At 49.3% G+C, this 16210-nt stretch overlaps 1 protein-coding gene across 6 annotated transcripts in view; it reads left to right on the forward strand.

The window, feature by feature from the left end:
• The window catches only part of SMG6 (SMG6 nonsense mediated mRNA decay factor), a 226478-nt gene that overhangs the window by 99939 nt on the left and 110329 nt on the right, over window positions 1-16210 (forward strand). For all 6 annotated transcript variants that reach the window (XM_060646929.3, XM_060646932.3, XM_060646930.3 and 3 more), the window contains 3 exons: window positions 1744-1860; window positions 3457-3625; window positions 15237-15438. In XM_060646929.3, coding sequence (XP_060502912.1) covers window positions 1744-1860; window positions 3457-3625; window positions 15237-15438 — 488 coding nt within the window. The remainder of the gene's footprint in view (window positions 1-1743; window positions 1861-3456; window positions 3626-15236; window positions 15439-16210) is intronic.

Genomic DNA, 16210 nt, shown 5'->3' on the forward strand with positions numbered 1-16210 from the left:
GCCTCCCCTTCTCCTGTTCTAGCTTCCTCTGTTCTGTACTTACTGCCCCAGTCTGGGCCGGCCTCATTGCTAATTAGAGGCAGGCTGCTGGCAGTGCCTGGCAAGCGCTTAGGCTCAGCTGGGGCCGTACAGACAGTGCTGCTGCCCCTGGTTAGGGGTGGAGGGGAGAAGTTGGCAAGGTTTTTTTAGGATGGCTTGCACATCTTCCCCTTCCCTGATTTCTACACTCTCTCCCCTTGGTTGTTGGATGCTTGCATCTTGGTCTCTCTAGCAGAGGTTTGGGGTCTTACCAGAAGAAGAATCAGAGTGGTGACCTATTCTAATCGCGTGGACTCTTACCACTTCCTTACTGCCTGCCACAGTTGGGTTGGAAAGTTAGAGGGTGACATTTGGGACCAGTGGGCATCTGGAGGGATGGCAGGAAAGCCACAATAGATGAATACTTTGCTACACTGATGCTATTCATATGTTGGGATCTTCTGAGCAGCAGCCTGTTCCTTCTCACTCCCAGGGTTCTCTAAAGTGGTTTGGGGCTGGCTTTGTATACTCCAATCATGTTTGCTCCTGTGGCTAGGGCGGTTTTGGAATAACTGTGGTTGTGTAGCATCTCCTGGAGTAAAGACTTCAATTAGGCCCCATTGACAAGACTAGTGTCAATGAGGAGAAAGTCAAGAGGGCTTTCCTCTGGCTACTGAGGTTAAAATGCAGGCAGGCACAGAGATCAAACATGTGGCTAATTATCCTTTTAACACTTGGAGATTCAGAGAGTTCTCATGTATTACAGAGGGAATTAACAGATTAGTTGCTGCCAGAGCAAGTGACCGGGCGCCCGATTTCATCTCGTGCGTGTATTCGGTGTCTCTTCCTCTGAGGCTGCAAGTTGGACTTTTGCCTTCTGTTTGTCTCCGATTCCTTTCAGGTCTGGGTGAAGTGGCTATCAGGGCAGTCCACTGACAAGCAGGAGGTACAGACAACGGTTTGAGAGTGTGTCTGTCGCCTCTGCCAAAGAATGGCTCTAGCCACCATGAAGGTGGCTCCTTTCACTGAGACCTGCAGCTAGAAGGAAGTTAACCAGGCTGAGAAAGTGAGGGGCAGAAGGTGCTGGTATTGGGAGCCAGATTTATTTTTTAGCCCTAGGGGAAAGAATTTGTGAAAGAAAAAAGAAAGTACTTCTGGCTGAGTGCTTATTATATGCCCATTTTCCTATGTAAAATGAGCTCATTCAGTGAAAATAGGTTATTTGTAAGTGGAGGATTAACAGGAGGTACGGATGGAACCAAAGTTGGTGATTCAAGAAGATAATTTAAATTCGTATTTTTCCTCTCTTAATTGATGTTTGTACTCCTGCTATCTATACATTAGAGAGACTGAGTTAATTAAATATGATTTCTTGTTACTATAGCTTCACATTATTAGTAGGCTACTAAGTACAGTGACCTGCAGCTCTGGCTCGGACTGTCCACCCTGGGGCCCCTGGTCTTGGGGAAGTGATGCAGAATTTGCACAGGGGGTCCCTATAATAAGGTTATCAAGCGCTTACCCATACACCAGCCATCGCGGTAAGTGCTTCATGATTTTATTTAGCCTTATAGCTATCCTTTGAGGGAGGAAATATTGCTGGCCCCAGTCTCAGATGAGGAAAGGGAGCCGAGTGACCTGACCGAGTATGTGCACCTAGTGAGGTAGGGAAGAGTAGCCCTTGGCCCCCAGGGCACTGATGGAGTGTCATTTGCCTCTCCTCAGACTGCTTCTCGGAGGAGTGTCGCTCTGTGATCCAGGAGCAAGCGGCAGCGCTGGGCCTGGCCATGTTTTCTCTCCTGGTGCGGCGCTGCACCTGCTTACTTAAGGAGTCTGCCAAAGGTAAGGAGATGAGGGGCCCCCTGACTGATGGCCTTTCCCCTGCCTGGGCCCTGTCCAGACAAGTTCAGGATGCTACGCTGCCTTCCAGCGTCTCCTCCCTCTACTTGACATTCTTCCTCCTCCCAGTACCCCCCTTCCTTCTGCCCACCTAACTAGTCCTGCCTCCTTTTGCATTCTGTGTACCTCTGTGGCCCTCTGTCCTTGGGGGAACTATCCCCTCCCCCCTTTCTCTAGTAGTTAAGATTTTCACTGTACCTAAAAGCTGCTGCGGGTTCCTGCAGCTTTAGAAAACCAGCAAAGAGCGTTTCCTTTTTTGTTCATAATTGATGTTTTCGTTTCCCCCCTCTATCTCTATGTCCCTCTTTGTCTGGTACTGGTGATTGCTGTAACCACTGTGGACCAGCCACCTTGTGAGACTCACTGAACCAGAGCAGGGGCTATTTTTAGCCCTTGCATTGAGCAGTGTCCCCATATCCATTAAGGCTGCCCTTAGAAATCTAAGCCTGATTGCTGAGCCGTATAAGGTAGGGCTGAAGGTTGCCCCTTTCTCTCAGCTCCTGGATCAGTATTGGTGTGTATTGAGGCCATGCTGTTGTCCCTCTGCCACTTCGACTTTGTGGGTGCCTCCAGACCCTGGAGCTGCTTTTTTTTTGGAGGGAGGGTTGGGGTATCTTTTTATTTTGAAACAATCTCAAATATATAGAAAAGTTGCAAGGATAATACAAAGAATTCTTACATACGCTTCACACAGATTCCCCATTTGTTTACATTTTACCATAGTTGCCTTTTAAGTTCTCTCTCTTTCTGTACACATGCAAATATTTATGCTTATTATTATTTTTGTCCTGAACCATTTGATTGTAAGTTGTAGACATGTTAGCCCTTTACCCCCAAATACTTGACTAAATATTTCCAAATAACAAGGACAGTCCCTTACATGACAGTGCAGTTATCAAAATCAGGAAGCCAACAATGATATAGTACTGTTGTTGAATCTACAGACCATATTGAGTTTGTATCAGTGTCCTAAAAAAAAAAAAAAAAGTCATTTTCTGGTATAGGACCCACTCCAGGATCACACATTGCAATTTAGATGTCGTGTCCATTTTAGTTTCCTTCAATCTGGAATTAAATGGTTTCTTTAATGCTTTCTCAGTCTTCCTTTGTTTTTCATGACCTTGACATTTTTGAAGTGTGCAGGCCACTTTGTCGAATGTCCTACAGTTCGGGTTTGTCTGATATTTCCTCATGGTCAAGTTCAGGTTATGCCGTTTTGGCAGGATCCCTGGTGCCATGTCAGAGCTGTGCTGAAGGAAAGCTAAAAGGGGGGGGCTAGAGGCCAGAGTGGCGACTTCAGCCAGGCCACAGGTGGAGCAGAAACAGCTGTCTGCAGGGGCAGACCCAGTGCACTGGTTCTCTCTTTGTCCTGCTTTTCAGAATCCTCTTAGGTGCTGGCACTTGTCCTCCGCTTCTGGGCCCAGCTTTCCTGTGGACTTGGTCTCCCTTCCCTAAGAGCTTGCTGCCGTCCCAGCGCCCCAGGCCTCACTCGTGGGCCACAGCAGACCTAGGCCCAGTTCTCACCCTTTGCCTCTGCAGCTCAGCTGTCCTCTCCTGAGGATGAGGATGACCAAGATGACATCAAAGTGTCTTCCTTCGTCCCGGACCTGAAGGAACTGCTCCCCAGTGTGAAAGTCTGGTCAGACTGGATGCTCGGCTACCCAGACACCTGGAACCCTCCGCCCACGTCCCTGGACCTGCCCTCACAGTGAGTCGGCCCGCTCGTTTTTCGGCATTGCTGACCTCGGCCCGCCTGTGCTCCCACGGCTCCCCTCCTGGTCCTCCGTGTGTCCTCCCACCCGCCACCTGCTTGTTCGTCTCGTCCCTCCTCATTTGAACTTTACTTTTCCCCTTCCTTGAACACCTTCCTTGTCCCCTGATGTTTTAGGCTGTTTTCCCTTGTTCTCCGGCCCGTTCCTCCTCCTCAGTCTGCCCTCCTCTCTCACTCCGAAGTTGCTGTTTTGTTCTGTCTTTGCCCTTGCTCTCTCGCTCTCACTTCATGTTGTTCGTGCCCACCGTCTCTGTAGCGGCCTCTCGAGTCTGGCCGTGTGTCGGTGGCGTGAGGAGAGGCCTTATCTCTTCCTGTCTCTTCTAGTTTGTCTCCACACATCCGTCGTGCTCTCGTCCTGCTGCTGCTTGTGCTGTCCTACGCATGCTGCTGCTCGGGCCTTCCTCTCACACGTTGTGATGTATGAGGAGGGTGACTGCACACACCTCTCTCTTTTGTTCACGTCACTTCCCATCTCCTTGTTTCTGGGTGTCAGTGTGCTGTCTGTCAGAGCATTTGTCGCTGTGAGGTGTGTCGGTCTGGGGAGTGTGTGTGTCCACCTGGATGTGTCTGTGTGACTTTTTTCCTTCTTTTTAAAAGCTGTGGTAAAACATCTGTAACAAAATTTTTCATCTTAACCATTTTTAAGTATACAATTCAGTGGTATATTATATTTACATAGTTATGTAGCCATGCATGGCTGTTTCTTACGTCCATATCTGTGTGTGGGTTCTATCTCTGTATGTGCCTCTTTGGCTCTGGTTGTCTGTCTGTGTCTGAGTGTGAGGGCCTTTGTCTGTCTAGGGGTCTGTCTAAGGGTCTTTGGTGTACCCGTCCATGTCTGTCCATGTATACGTGTCCATATGTTTCTCTGCGTTGTGTCCGTATCTGTGTCTGTGTCTCTCTGTTCTTGGGGGTGGGGGGGTGGTCTCTTTGCAGGGCTCGTGCGTCTCCACGAAGGGGCTCTTTCAGTGTGTGTCTCTGTCCATCTCCATGTTCTCTCTGTGTCTCTCTCTGATTGTAGGTCCGTGTCAGTGCATGTGTGCTGTAGTCCTGTCCATGTGTCTGTGTGTGTGACTGTGTCCTGTGGGAGTGTCTGCATGTGTTCCTGAATATCTGTGTTCAGGACTGCGTGTGTCTGCGTCTCTGCTTGTCCGTGACTGTGTCTCTGCGCGTAGGTCTGCATCTGTCTGTCAGAAAGCAAATCTCTGTGTATGAGGGTCTGCCTGTATCTACCTGCCTCTGCCTGCCTCGCCTGTGTCTCCCTACCTGCTTCACCTATTGCCTGCCCGTCTCTGCTTGTCTTGGCTTGTTCCTGCCTGCTTGCCTCTGTTTATCTGCCTCTGGGGTTTGTGTGTGTCTGTATCAGGGGTCAGCAAACTATGGCCCATGAGCTAAGAACGGTTTACATTTTTAAATGGCTGAAAAAAAATCAAAAGACTACTATTTCATGACTTGTGAAAATTGTTAGAAAAGTCAAATCTCCGTGTCCATGAAGTTGTACTGGAACACAGCCATGCTTGTTTGTTTACACTTTGTCTATGGGTGCTTTCACACTGCAGCAGTTGAGCTGAGGAGTCACAGCAGAGGCGTTATAGTCTGCAAAGCCTAAAATGTTTACTCTAGCTGTTTACAGAAAGTTTGCCAGCTCTTGGTGTATATCTATGTTCCCATGCGTCCCGTTCTTTTCTTGTGTTAGCGTCACTGCGTGTGCTCACGTTTGCACAGTAGTTTCTTAACGCGTGTGCATATTGATGCCCGTTTCTGGTCAGCTCTGTTGATTGTCCATCTCTCTCTCTCTCCACCTTTCTCTCTCTCTCTCTCCCTGTCTCTGCCTCTGCCTCTGCCTCTGCCTCTGCCTCTGCCTCTCTGTTTCTCTTTTCCTCTCTCTTTCTCTCGCCCCCCTACCCCGTGCTGTCTTGTGGTCTCTGGCAGGTGCGGCATACTCAGAGCTCTGGGCGCTGCGCTGGGGGAGGGTGTGTGTTTGGGAGCGAGCGTCCTTAGCCAACACACCACCATTCTTCTCCACTGCTCTTCTCTGGGAGGGGCACACACTGGAGGGTAGAGTATGGAGACCTAGGCTGCTGCCGATGGCACTTCTGGGAATGGAGAGGGGCGCTTCTCTGGGCTGGGTGCTGCCCACATGAGTCCCTCTAGACTCATGGGTGATCCACAGAGGGAAGGCTGCAGCAGAGGTTTCTGGCCAGTAGTTATTGACCTTTCTGTGTGGACTGTCTGCCTCTTTCCCCCCTTTTCTTCCTCAAATTTCTTCCCTGTTCCTCACATCAGGAAGCACCCCTGGACTGTCAGGCCCTCTCTCCTCAGTTCCCTTCCAGCTCTAGCTCTGTAACTGTGTGAGTGATGCTCACAACATCAGACAGTTCTCTGCATTCTCCTGTGAACCTTCCTAGATTCCCAACATGTATCCCAGGCTGAGGCCTTCTGAGCCAGGGTTGAGACCTGAATGGGGCAGCTGGGGCCACGCAAAGGAATGGACTGATCTGCTGACCAGGGGTAGCTGTTTCCCAGCAGTGTTCCCTAAAGAGTTAACATGTACAGCCTCAGACTTTTCAGGCTGTTAATCTATAATGCCGACTAGGCAATTTGCAGTTTTGGAAAGAAACTGACAAGGAAGGGCTCAGCTCTCCAAGTATCTGAAGCCACTGCTTCTGAGCATGCACAGGGGTCACAGAGTGCTCCTCCCTTCCTCTCGGGGGGTGGGGAGGCAGACCATCTGTCCCTGGAGCTTGGGCCTTCTCTGGGTCACCTCACCTCACAACCACAGGTCCCTTAGATATGGTCCACCCAGCCCCTGTTTATCCATATCCCAGCCATCAGTCCTGTTAACGCTCTTCTGTGACCTGTCTCCCTTTATCCCTCCTCCCTCTGTCACTCCCTTTGGCTTTTGTTTGGCTGAGGAAATAGAAAGCTCACGCAGGAAGTGCTGGGCCTCATTTGCTTGAGGTGCCGAGTCTGTTTTCTCTTTGGATGCTGTAGCAAATGGCCCGTTGCCGGCATATGCAAGCTGCTGCCCATCTTTGGGCAAGGGCTCAATCTGCAGCTGGGCACGTGGTCCAAGCTACAGCCGTCCCCAGCTAGGCCTCACCTCTAAGGCCACGGAGAGGCAGAGGGGGTTGGGACACTTGAACAAATTTGCTTTTTCTTTTCAGACCGTTCTTCACAGGGAGAGCAGATTTGACCAAATAATAATATTGAATCTGATTGCCTAGTAAACAAGTTCCTGGAGCAGTGGGCACCACTGATGAATCCAGTCTAGGCTGGAGCAGCCAGTGTGGTAGAGAATGGAGTCCCCTTCTGCACTGTCTGTGCAACCAGGATTAGCAGCTGGTTGTCTCGAATGCAAGTTTAAGCATAAAGGAGGAGCTCTTGCTGTCCTGGGGCCTGGCCACAAGGCATGGTGGTTTGAGGGCTGGGGCCTCTGTTGGATAGCGCAAACCTGGCCTGCCCACCACTGAGGGTAGCCCCACCTCATAGCTGTCAGGTGCTGGAAAAGTGGAATGAGAATTTACTTCCCTCCTGTCCAGTTTCTCCTATAGCTGGCTAACACTCACTGAGTAAATACCATGGTGGAGAGATTGGCAAGGTATGGTGGTTCTCTTATGCTCACTGATCTTTCATACTCTGGAGCCTTTTCTTTTAAGGCCCTAGGGAATAACACACTCCAGATAGTTCTGCAGATGTCAGAACAGTAATCCCTGTGGCACTCTTAAGGTCCAGGTGCTGATCTTCATTTTGGAGGTTTTAGAAATGCACTCAAGAGACTAGGAAGGAAATGGGTTCTACCTGACATCTCTCCTTTGCATGTTTTCCTTGGTTTTTGCCTGTATTTGTTCTCCACAAAGACAGATCCATCCTTGATCCTAACATAAGGTGATCAGATAGCCTACATTTCAATTTGCCTCTCCTCCAGAAACCCTCACTCCCAAATTATCTCCCTGACCCACTTGAACCTTTAATTAATGTAGCTCCCTTTGTTCCCTCCCTTTCTTTTCGTTGCCTTTCTTCCTTGTACAGTTAGAGAATCATTCCAAAGCTTTCTTCGGGGAATTCCAAGGCTCATCATAAGTCTCCTTGGTTCTCTCCTTTTTTGCCCATATTCCTCTTCTTTCCAGTCACATCTGCTTTCCCTAGGCAGTAGCCACCTAACACATATGGAACACCTCGGCTGGTGATGACACTGCAGAGTGATAAGGGCAGGATCTCAGGGCCACTCGTGCCTTCCCACACAGTGGCATTAGTAGGTATGTGTGTTGGAGTCAGCATGTAAGTAGGTTGACTTCCCATTTGTACCTGTTAGGAGCTGTGATAGGATGGCTTTACATCCCAAGAGATTTTGGTGCAGAGGATTGTAGCAGAGTGTGGAAAGTTGCCTTGGGTTGCTGTAAAAGACAGTGTAGGGTGCTTTGGTCTGTTTAGAACAGACCACAGTGTTTGGAGGGACCATCTACTTGTGGGGTGTGGGGGAGGAGTGGGGAACGTGGTTTCTGCACTAGGCCTCTCGTTAGCAGGGAGAGGTAGCTGCTCCCCACTTTACCAAGTGAGCGTGAAGTAAGCCATGACTGTCAGGTGATGGAGAGGAGCAGAGCAGCAGGCTTTCATGAGCCTAAGCATAGTGACCCCTCACATCCCAAGACCTTTGGCAAGCTAGGGCAGCGGGACAGCCTACCTCATTTCATAGTCTCTGCCGAAGCCAAATCTTCCCTCATCTTGATCTCTAGTTCTCAGTAAGTGAAAGAGTCAGGGGACTTTGAGAACATCCAAACCTAGCCCAGCTGTGGCAGTTGGTTTATTGCTTTCAGCTGGTACTTGAACCCAGGTCCTGGTCTTGGAGGCTTTCCCAGGTTTAATCCCCAGAGCTTTCTCTGCAGCTGTATGACACTGCGCTGACCCCGAATGAGGATAGGAAAATAGAACCAGTGCCAAGCCAGAGTCTCTTTTTCATTTGGAGTCTGGCTGTCTGCCCATGACCAGGGTTACATAATGGGAAACATAGCTGGGGCTCTGGAGAGCCCGCGTTTCACCAGGCTGCCCAGACCTTCGCATTCTGATGCTATATATCTTCCTAATTGTAGCTCCGATGCATTTATCACACTGTTGGATTGGAGTACTGTTAAAAAAAAAAAAAAAAAAAAAAAAAAAACCTCCAGAAATTCCTGGACTTGCTACTTTCCATGCCTTGTCTTGTATAGTCTACAGAGCATGCTGGAAAAGGCTTGTAGGGAGCCCTGTGAGTGCTGTCACATAGGGAGACGTGGGGATGTGTAGGGAGTATGCAGTAAGCTGATTTCCTCAGGGAGCCTACATGTGTTGACCCTGTAGATGAGATAGACATTCTTGAGTTGAAAAACAGCTATTTCACTCACCCTCACAGGGCAGGTCTGGAATAAGAACTAATCCCAAGTCTAATCGCCACCCCTTCAAGGACGCTTAATACGTCTTCCCAAAAGGGCATTTTAGGAGGTCACTAAGTAATGGTCCATCAGCACTTCCCTGAAGGAAGTGGTGGTGACTGTGGGAAGCCCCTTTGCTACCCTGGCTCCCCACCCAGTCTCCCTGGCTCCGGGTTGGGGCGTCAGCACTACAGCCTGGCACCAGGGGGTTCCTCTTCCTCCAAGTGCTGAGTGTGAGACACACGTGATCTCTCCCACGACAGGAGTCTCTGTCCCCTCCCAACTCCTCTCACAGGACTTATGAGAGGAAGGGGTGTTGGCCTAAGGCTCCAGTCTGACCCCAACAGGGTACAGCAGCTGACCCCAGGGAGAGCACTTTCCAGCTCTGGGCTGAGGTTATTTGGGTCCAGTGTGTGCTAAACTAAGAAGACGTGTTGGAGTGGTTACAGCTAAAAATTTAAGAGAGGCAGGAACCGTGAGAATCCGCACCAGGGAGGCCACCGAGGGCTCCACTCATGCCGTGGAGATGCTGAGGTCCCCCGGGGGCTGCTCTTTCCCAAACACACAGTGCTGATGGGTTTAACACACCATAGTGATGCAACAGAGGCTATACGTGTTGAACGTAGCTTGGGAAAAGTGCAATCAAACAAGGCACTGACCTAGATAGAAGCTGAGGGAGGCACAGTAGAGGTACTTGAGAAATCCTGGAATGAGGTTACTGTGACCTGTCGTTGGCCATAGGGCTCCAGCTGCACTGCTTAGAACATGAAGAAGTTTGTATTCTTGGAATAGTGCAGGGTGACTGCGCTTCAGAATTCAATTTGCCCTATTGGGCAGACTTCATTTAAGTTGGACAGTCTCCCAGGGGCCCAAGTTGACTTGTTTGTATAAAGTAGAAAGGCAGAAGGGATTATCTTTTACTGAGTCTTATATTCTTTAGTGGTCACCTAATATACAGCTGTTATTCTCGGAGGATGATATCTTGCTGCCCATGTCTTAACTGCTAAAACAGTGATCTCTGACAGCCTTGTCTCCTCTTCATACTGTGGTGGCATCGAAAATACACTCTAGTTCCTAATCTCAGAGAGCTGCATAGGTTCCCACCACCCTCACCTCCACCTCATCCCTGAACCTGTTGAGCTACTTTAGCATTGATACCAGACAAGATCCTCAGCCCACTGAAAACAGAGTTGGCCTGACATCTCAGCTTTTAAGGGCTTCCTATGCTATTTAAGCCCAGGTACTATCCTTTTGACTCTGCCAGCCCTGTTGGATTCCTTCAGGTCCATTTCTGCTATTAGCTGGTCACCACCTGCAGTTTTCTCCGGTTGGGTGGGAAGTCCTTGGGGCTACAATGGTCTCATGTTGGCCATTGAACCCCCTATGGAGAGTTGTGGGCTGGAACATAATGGTCCATAGGCAAACAGGTTTTTAAAGGTGCATATTGCATATCTTATGAGCATGTCTCCTGTTGTGGCCTTTTGTCTTTCCCCTTTGTCTCTGTAGTCCACAGGCTTTGTCTTTTTCAGCTTCCTTGTGTCTAGTTTCTGTGCCACCTTGGCTACATCTCCAGAGCTCCTCATCCCAGGAACCAAAAGACCCAACTTGTTTCCCATCTGTACCACAACTCTGATCTTCCATAGCTCTGAAACACAATGCAGGGCTTCTTCTCACTCAACTCTTTCCGGGTTTGTTCTGCAGCTGTGGAGTTTGAATGTTAGTGTTTAAACAAGCTGGTATTACACAGGAAATGGCCACCTTCACAGGCCCCTGCAGGCTTGTAACATGGGGTCATTGTACTTGATATTAATCACCAGTCAGCCTGTTCCCCCAGTAAAAATATGAAGGGGTGTGTGAGGGCTCCGTCCTCCTTAGACTTGCCAGAAGGATGGCCTGAGCCCTGGTTGGACCTTAGCACTCCACTCTCCAAACTCTCCTTCCCTTGGCCCCGCCCTGGATGGAACTTGCAAAAAAGTTCTCACCTGACCTCTTCCCTATAAAGCTGGCAGATCTTCCTTGCTTTCTGAGTTCTAGGAAGGAGATATATTGTGGTATAACTTGCTCACCTATCTCACACCTTAACCTTTCAGGTGTTGAATGACACCTTGTGTGCAAAAACTCCAAAAGCTCAAGAACACAGAAACCTATTAGTCTGTCTGACACCAGGGCTTCTCAGTTCCTTGGACTGAAGCTGCTTTTCTAGGGCTGTATGCAGAAAACAACTTCAGCCTGAAGGGTTAATCTGATTCCCCAAGTCAATATCCCCCAAACAACCAGCCAAGAGTGTGTGTTGGTTCATTTCTGTGAAATGTGTTTCCCCAGTCACCTGGGCTGGCCTGGGCTGCATTGTATCGGCCAGCAGCTGCACTGCACTCAAACTGACAGCTACATTAAACCTTGGAATTCTGAGGCAATAAAAAGTAAATTAACTCTTATTTTTTTCCTTTCCTGGTGGAGTAAGTGAATGCATGTCTGTAGGGAAGTGAGTGAGCCTTGGTCCTGAGTACATACCTCTAACTAGCCACTGCTGGTCTGTCCCAAGCTAGGATCTGGTGTTCAGACTCCAGCCAGGGGTCTGCTTTCCTGGTGTGTGGTGTTTCTGTGGGGTTGGGCCAGTGGGTCACCCAGCAACTGCTGATCCTTGCTCACTAATCACATTACAGCTGCTTGAGAGGTTCCCTTGCCACCATTCTGAGAGCCATAAACGGACTTGTTGGACACAGTTTCATATTCTCTGGCTGCTTTGTGTCTGCTTGGTAAAGAATGCATCCTAACTTTCATAGGATTTTGTGGGCTCTTGGAGCATCCCCAAAATATGAGCTGGGACCAGAACAAGCCAGAGGCACTTGCCCAGGCTCATAGCATTCTAGAGGGTCTGTTCAGAACCAAAGGTTATTTGAGATTGTCTGAAAAACCTTTTGGAGAGTCATTTCCCCAGTGTTTCTAGAAGATTGGGAAAAAGCTTCTCGTAGCCACCAGAGTTTAACTTTGGGCTCCTCGGCCCAGGCTAACGTTGAACCCTTAGAACCCAAGGCGTGAAGGTCGTGAGGCACTCCTAACTGGGGATAACGAGCTAGAGCAGGAAAAAGCCAAGCTTTTCCCCTTCTATTCATACAGGAAACCCTATGTTCACCCACAGAACTGACCTCTCAGCCTAGAGGCCTGGTTGAGGGTAAGCTGAGGTGATGATGCCCAGGTTCCAGGAATTACCTCCTCCTTTCGCAAATATCTTAGCTTTTGAGCTCAGGCATCTCACCTAGTTTTTCTAAGTACCTCTCCCTTTTAGAACTAGTTTTCCTGCCACTCCCCTTCCCCTCCCTCTGTGGAGAGTCACCGGATGGTACATGGGTGCCTAGTCAGTGTGTTCATGTCCATGGTGCTCAGTTTGAGAGAGGAGATAACCAGTGATGAAATGTGATCTCGGGCAATCCCACTGAGATACCAGTAGAAAGCAGCTACTGAGAATCAGAGTCCAAACACAAGACCAGTCTGAATGGATCGGGACAGAAATGACCTTTCATTGAAGCATTTTGTGTATTCCCTTGGTTCTGCTTAGTCTAGCGTGGCCCTTGGGCCCCTTTTTCGTTCTGAGTTGGGAACTCAGGACACTTCCTATGTCTTTTGGCACGAGCTGCTATCTTACAAACCAGCACTGGGGTAGGAACTCTCCTCCACTTCATTTTTGCAGTGAGCCTTAAGGTCTTGGCACAAGGTGGGTGGTAATGGGCAAAAGGCAGCTGTGGGCAGGGGTCCCTTGTGGTGGCCAGCAGTCTCTGGGAGGAGTCAGTTTTGGTTTATCTGAGCCTTAGGGGACAGGGGAGCATGGTAATGAGAACCACATGGTACCACATATTTCTTCGTCTTGGATCCAAGATGGTAGGGGTGGGAGGATGAGAGAGGGATGTGGGGCCTCCCACTGTGGCAGCCGTGGGTAATTTTCTTCTGCCTCTCCCTGACTGGGGATGCTGCTGCCCACACCTCCCTACCCCCCACCTATGTCCTGAAGCAGTCGGGTCCTTGACCTGCACAGCACCAACCAAGGCCCCCAAGCCAAGAATTCAGCTGGGAGACTTTTCACCTTCTTCCTTCTCACTGTCGTCTTTCCTGTTTATTTTCCAAATTGCTGCTCTGCAGCCGAGCAGTGCCTGTTGGCCAGAGCTCACGAGCGCTGTGGGATTGGACTCAGGCAGTGGGCTCAAGTGGCCAGCAGGGCACTGGGGGAGGAAGTGGGGAGCTGGAAGAGCCTCCCTGTGCGTCTCCCATGGGCAGCGCTAACCTCGGAGGCGGCCCTGAGCAGCCCTATCACATCCGGTGCTTGTCTCTGCAGCCGGGACCGGAGGATAAACTATCAGAGCTGTGGGGCAGTGCATCATTCCTCTTATTATTTTCTTCTCTGCAGATGGGGTCGTGGAGAGTTCAGTTCCTTTTAACCCTCCAAGTTCTGTTTATTCTACAGCTGGTAGCCTCAATGCCGCGTTTCCCATTACATCACAAAGGGGCTCAGGCAGATCTCTGCACAGAAACGTGTTGCAACTGTTTATTTTTTTCCATATTTAAACATTTCTGACAGCCAAACTCAGCTGAGCCAAAAGATGGAGCTTTGTGAATGAGTCTGGTTGTCGGTGTCTGTGCAGAGAGAAGGCTTTAGAAAACTCTCGTCCCTCCGGTGATTCTTCCCAAACATGTTCTTTTTCCTGGGCAAAGCCTGTGAAGCAAGTTCCTTCTGCAGTACACGTGTGTTGATTATGTGCCGTTGTGTGATTAATGGGGCTGTGTTCCGCCTGGTTCCCAGGACACTCTTGAAAACAAGATGTTTCATTTCATTGCCTTTTCCTAGTGCAGTGATTACAGTAAATAAACCAGTGCAGGCTCCTTCCACCTGGAGCCAGTCAGGGAGTCCCCACACCCTACTCCACTTTCTCCCCCAGCATCACCTTCAGTGGCATGTCCCTTGCATGCCCTCTTTTCTGCCATCTCCCAAAGGCTCCTAGTCTCCAGGAGAAACAAATTGCTTAAGGCTGAGGCCCCTCCCTAGCAGATTTGGCTCATGCGCAGTAACTCCTCTGGGAAGATTCCAGGATGTAGCTCATTCGTAGTTCTCTTTGCTTCTCGCCTCTTGCCACCCCACCTCTTGACCCTAATTGTAAAGCCTTTCATTATAATTCTCCTATGCAACTCACTCCTTTTGAAGTACAACTTAGCATCCACAGGGTGTGAAAATTGGGACAGTCCCAGGCAAACCAGAATTGTTGGTCATCCTGTGTCTAACCTTCCACAAATGAGAGAAGGGGGTGGGGGGTTGTGGGATGGCCAAGACATCACTGATACTGGTTCGTCTGCTGGGATGCATGGGAAGCTTTACTGTCCTGGGATGCTCTTGGCAGGCCAGGAATGAGGTTTTTGTTGGTGTGTGTGTGTGTGTGTGTGTGTGTGTGTGTGTATGTGTTTAATTCCAATGTAATTAATGTACAGTGTTAGATTAGTTTCAGGTATACAATATAGTGATTCAACAATTATATACATTACTCAGCTCTCATCAAGATAAGTGTACTCTTAATCCCCTTCACCTATTTGTGTTTGTGTGTTTGTTTGTTTGTTTGTTTGTTTTCCTGCTTATATATAGGAAGAGATTTCTAAAGCATTATGGCGGGGGTGGGGGGGGGGGAACTCACGTGACTCTTCCCATGGCGTGACTGGCCCCTCTGGCTGTATGGGAGGAGGGGAGATTGGCGCTCTGTTACTGTCTTGTGGCATATACTTGGCTGGACAGAAGTGGGGGAATTCTGGGAGCTGCCTCAGGCCCTGGGTGTCTAGAGTGTTTGAGTAAGTGTCTCAGGCACACTGTCTGGAAAGGTGACAGGACCTGCATTAGGCAACTGATTCTCTCAATTCTTTTTCCTCTCTGGTTAGGATTTAAAAACTCCCCCTAATCAATTTTAACTTTGCATAGATGGACACTTGCCCACCAGATTGCTGCCATGGATGCAATTTTGTGCCCTAGCTTTTTGGGTAAGATTTCCTGGCAGATGCCAGCCATAGACAGCATTTGCTACCAGTACCTCTGTTCTCAGCAGTGCTTAAAATACTTTAACTGGTCCCTCTTTAGAGCTGTTCTTCTTTTCTTACCTTATTTCTCACAGGGTTGCTATGGATGTGTGGTCGATGCTGGCTGATTTCTGTAACATATTGACTGCGGTGAATCAGTCTGAGGTGCCACTGTACAAGGACCCGGACGATGACCTCACCCTTCTTATCCTGGAAGAGGATCGGCTTCTCTCGGGCTTTGTCCCCTTGCTGGCTGCCCCTCAGGACCCCTGCTACGTGGAGAAAACCTCGGATAAGGTCAGCCCCAGGCCAAACATCCCTCCCCATTCACCCCTCCTCTTAATTCTCCAGACTTTTTTATTCTTGGGAAGTTTTCTGTGCAAACGGAACATGATTAAGTCATTGAGAAGGGTGTTAAGGGAAAATATCGACCTTTTAGCCGCTGACATCCAGCTCTGTGTCCTGAAAAAAAAAGCCCTCTCGACTTCCTTTGGTGTGTGTGTGTGCTCGCTGGCATGTTGTATATACGATCATTTCCTCACTTGTTTAAATAGTGCAGCTTGTGTTGGCAGTGCTCTCACTCGGCTCCAAATGGTTTGCATCATGCTTAAAGCACCCTCCTTCCTCCCCCCTCTCCTCCTTCCCCCCAGCCACAAAACTCTGCACTAGGAAAACAGCCAGGGCTTTTTCCCTTCTCTAAGGAGGAGAGTGATAAATAGGTGACTAGAGAGAAGCAGACACCATGTGTTAACTTACAAAAAAAGCTTTTAGGAATATGAAGCATTCCCCGCTGCCTGGTTTCTATTTTTCTTCCTCTAAAGACTGTGTTTTAACCTGAACTTTTTTCTGGTCTGTTTATAGAAAACAAAGCTCGTTGCCTGTTGCCCTGGTGGGGACTGTGGAACTCTTAGTCTCTGCTTAACAGTTGGGTCTTTGGCCAGGTGTGGAGAGTAGGGCAGTCTGCTCTGCTTCGCATTCCCACGTAGCAGTTGCCAGGCTGGGGGAGTAGCACCCGCACACCCTGGGAGCAGAGTCTCCTGTGCTGAGCCGGGGAACCCTGTGTCTGACC

This window comes from Panthera onca, chromosome E1, assembly GCF_046562875.1.
Source record: "Panthera onca isolate mPanOnc1 chromosome E1, mPanOnc1 haplotype 2, whole genome shotgun sequence".
Taxonomy (NCBI): Eukaryota; Metazoa; Chordata; class Mammalia; order Carnivora; family Felidae; genus Panthera; species Panthera onca.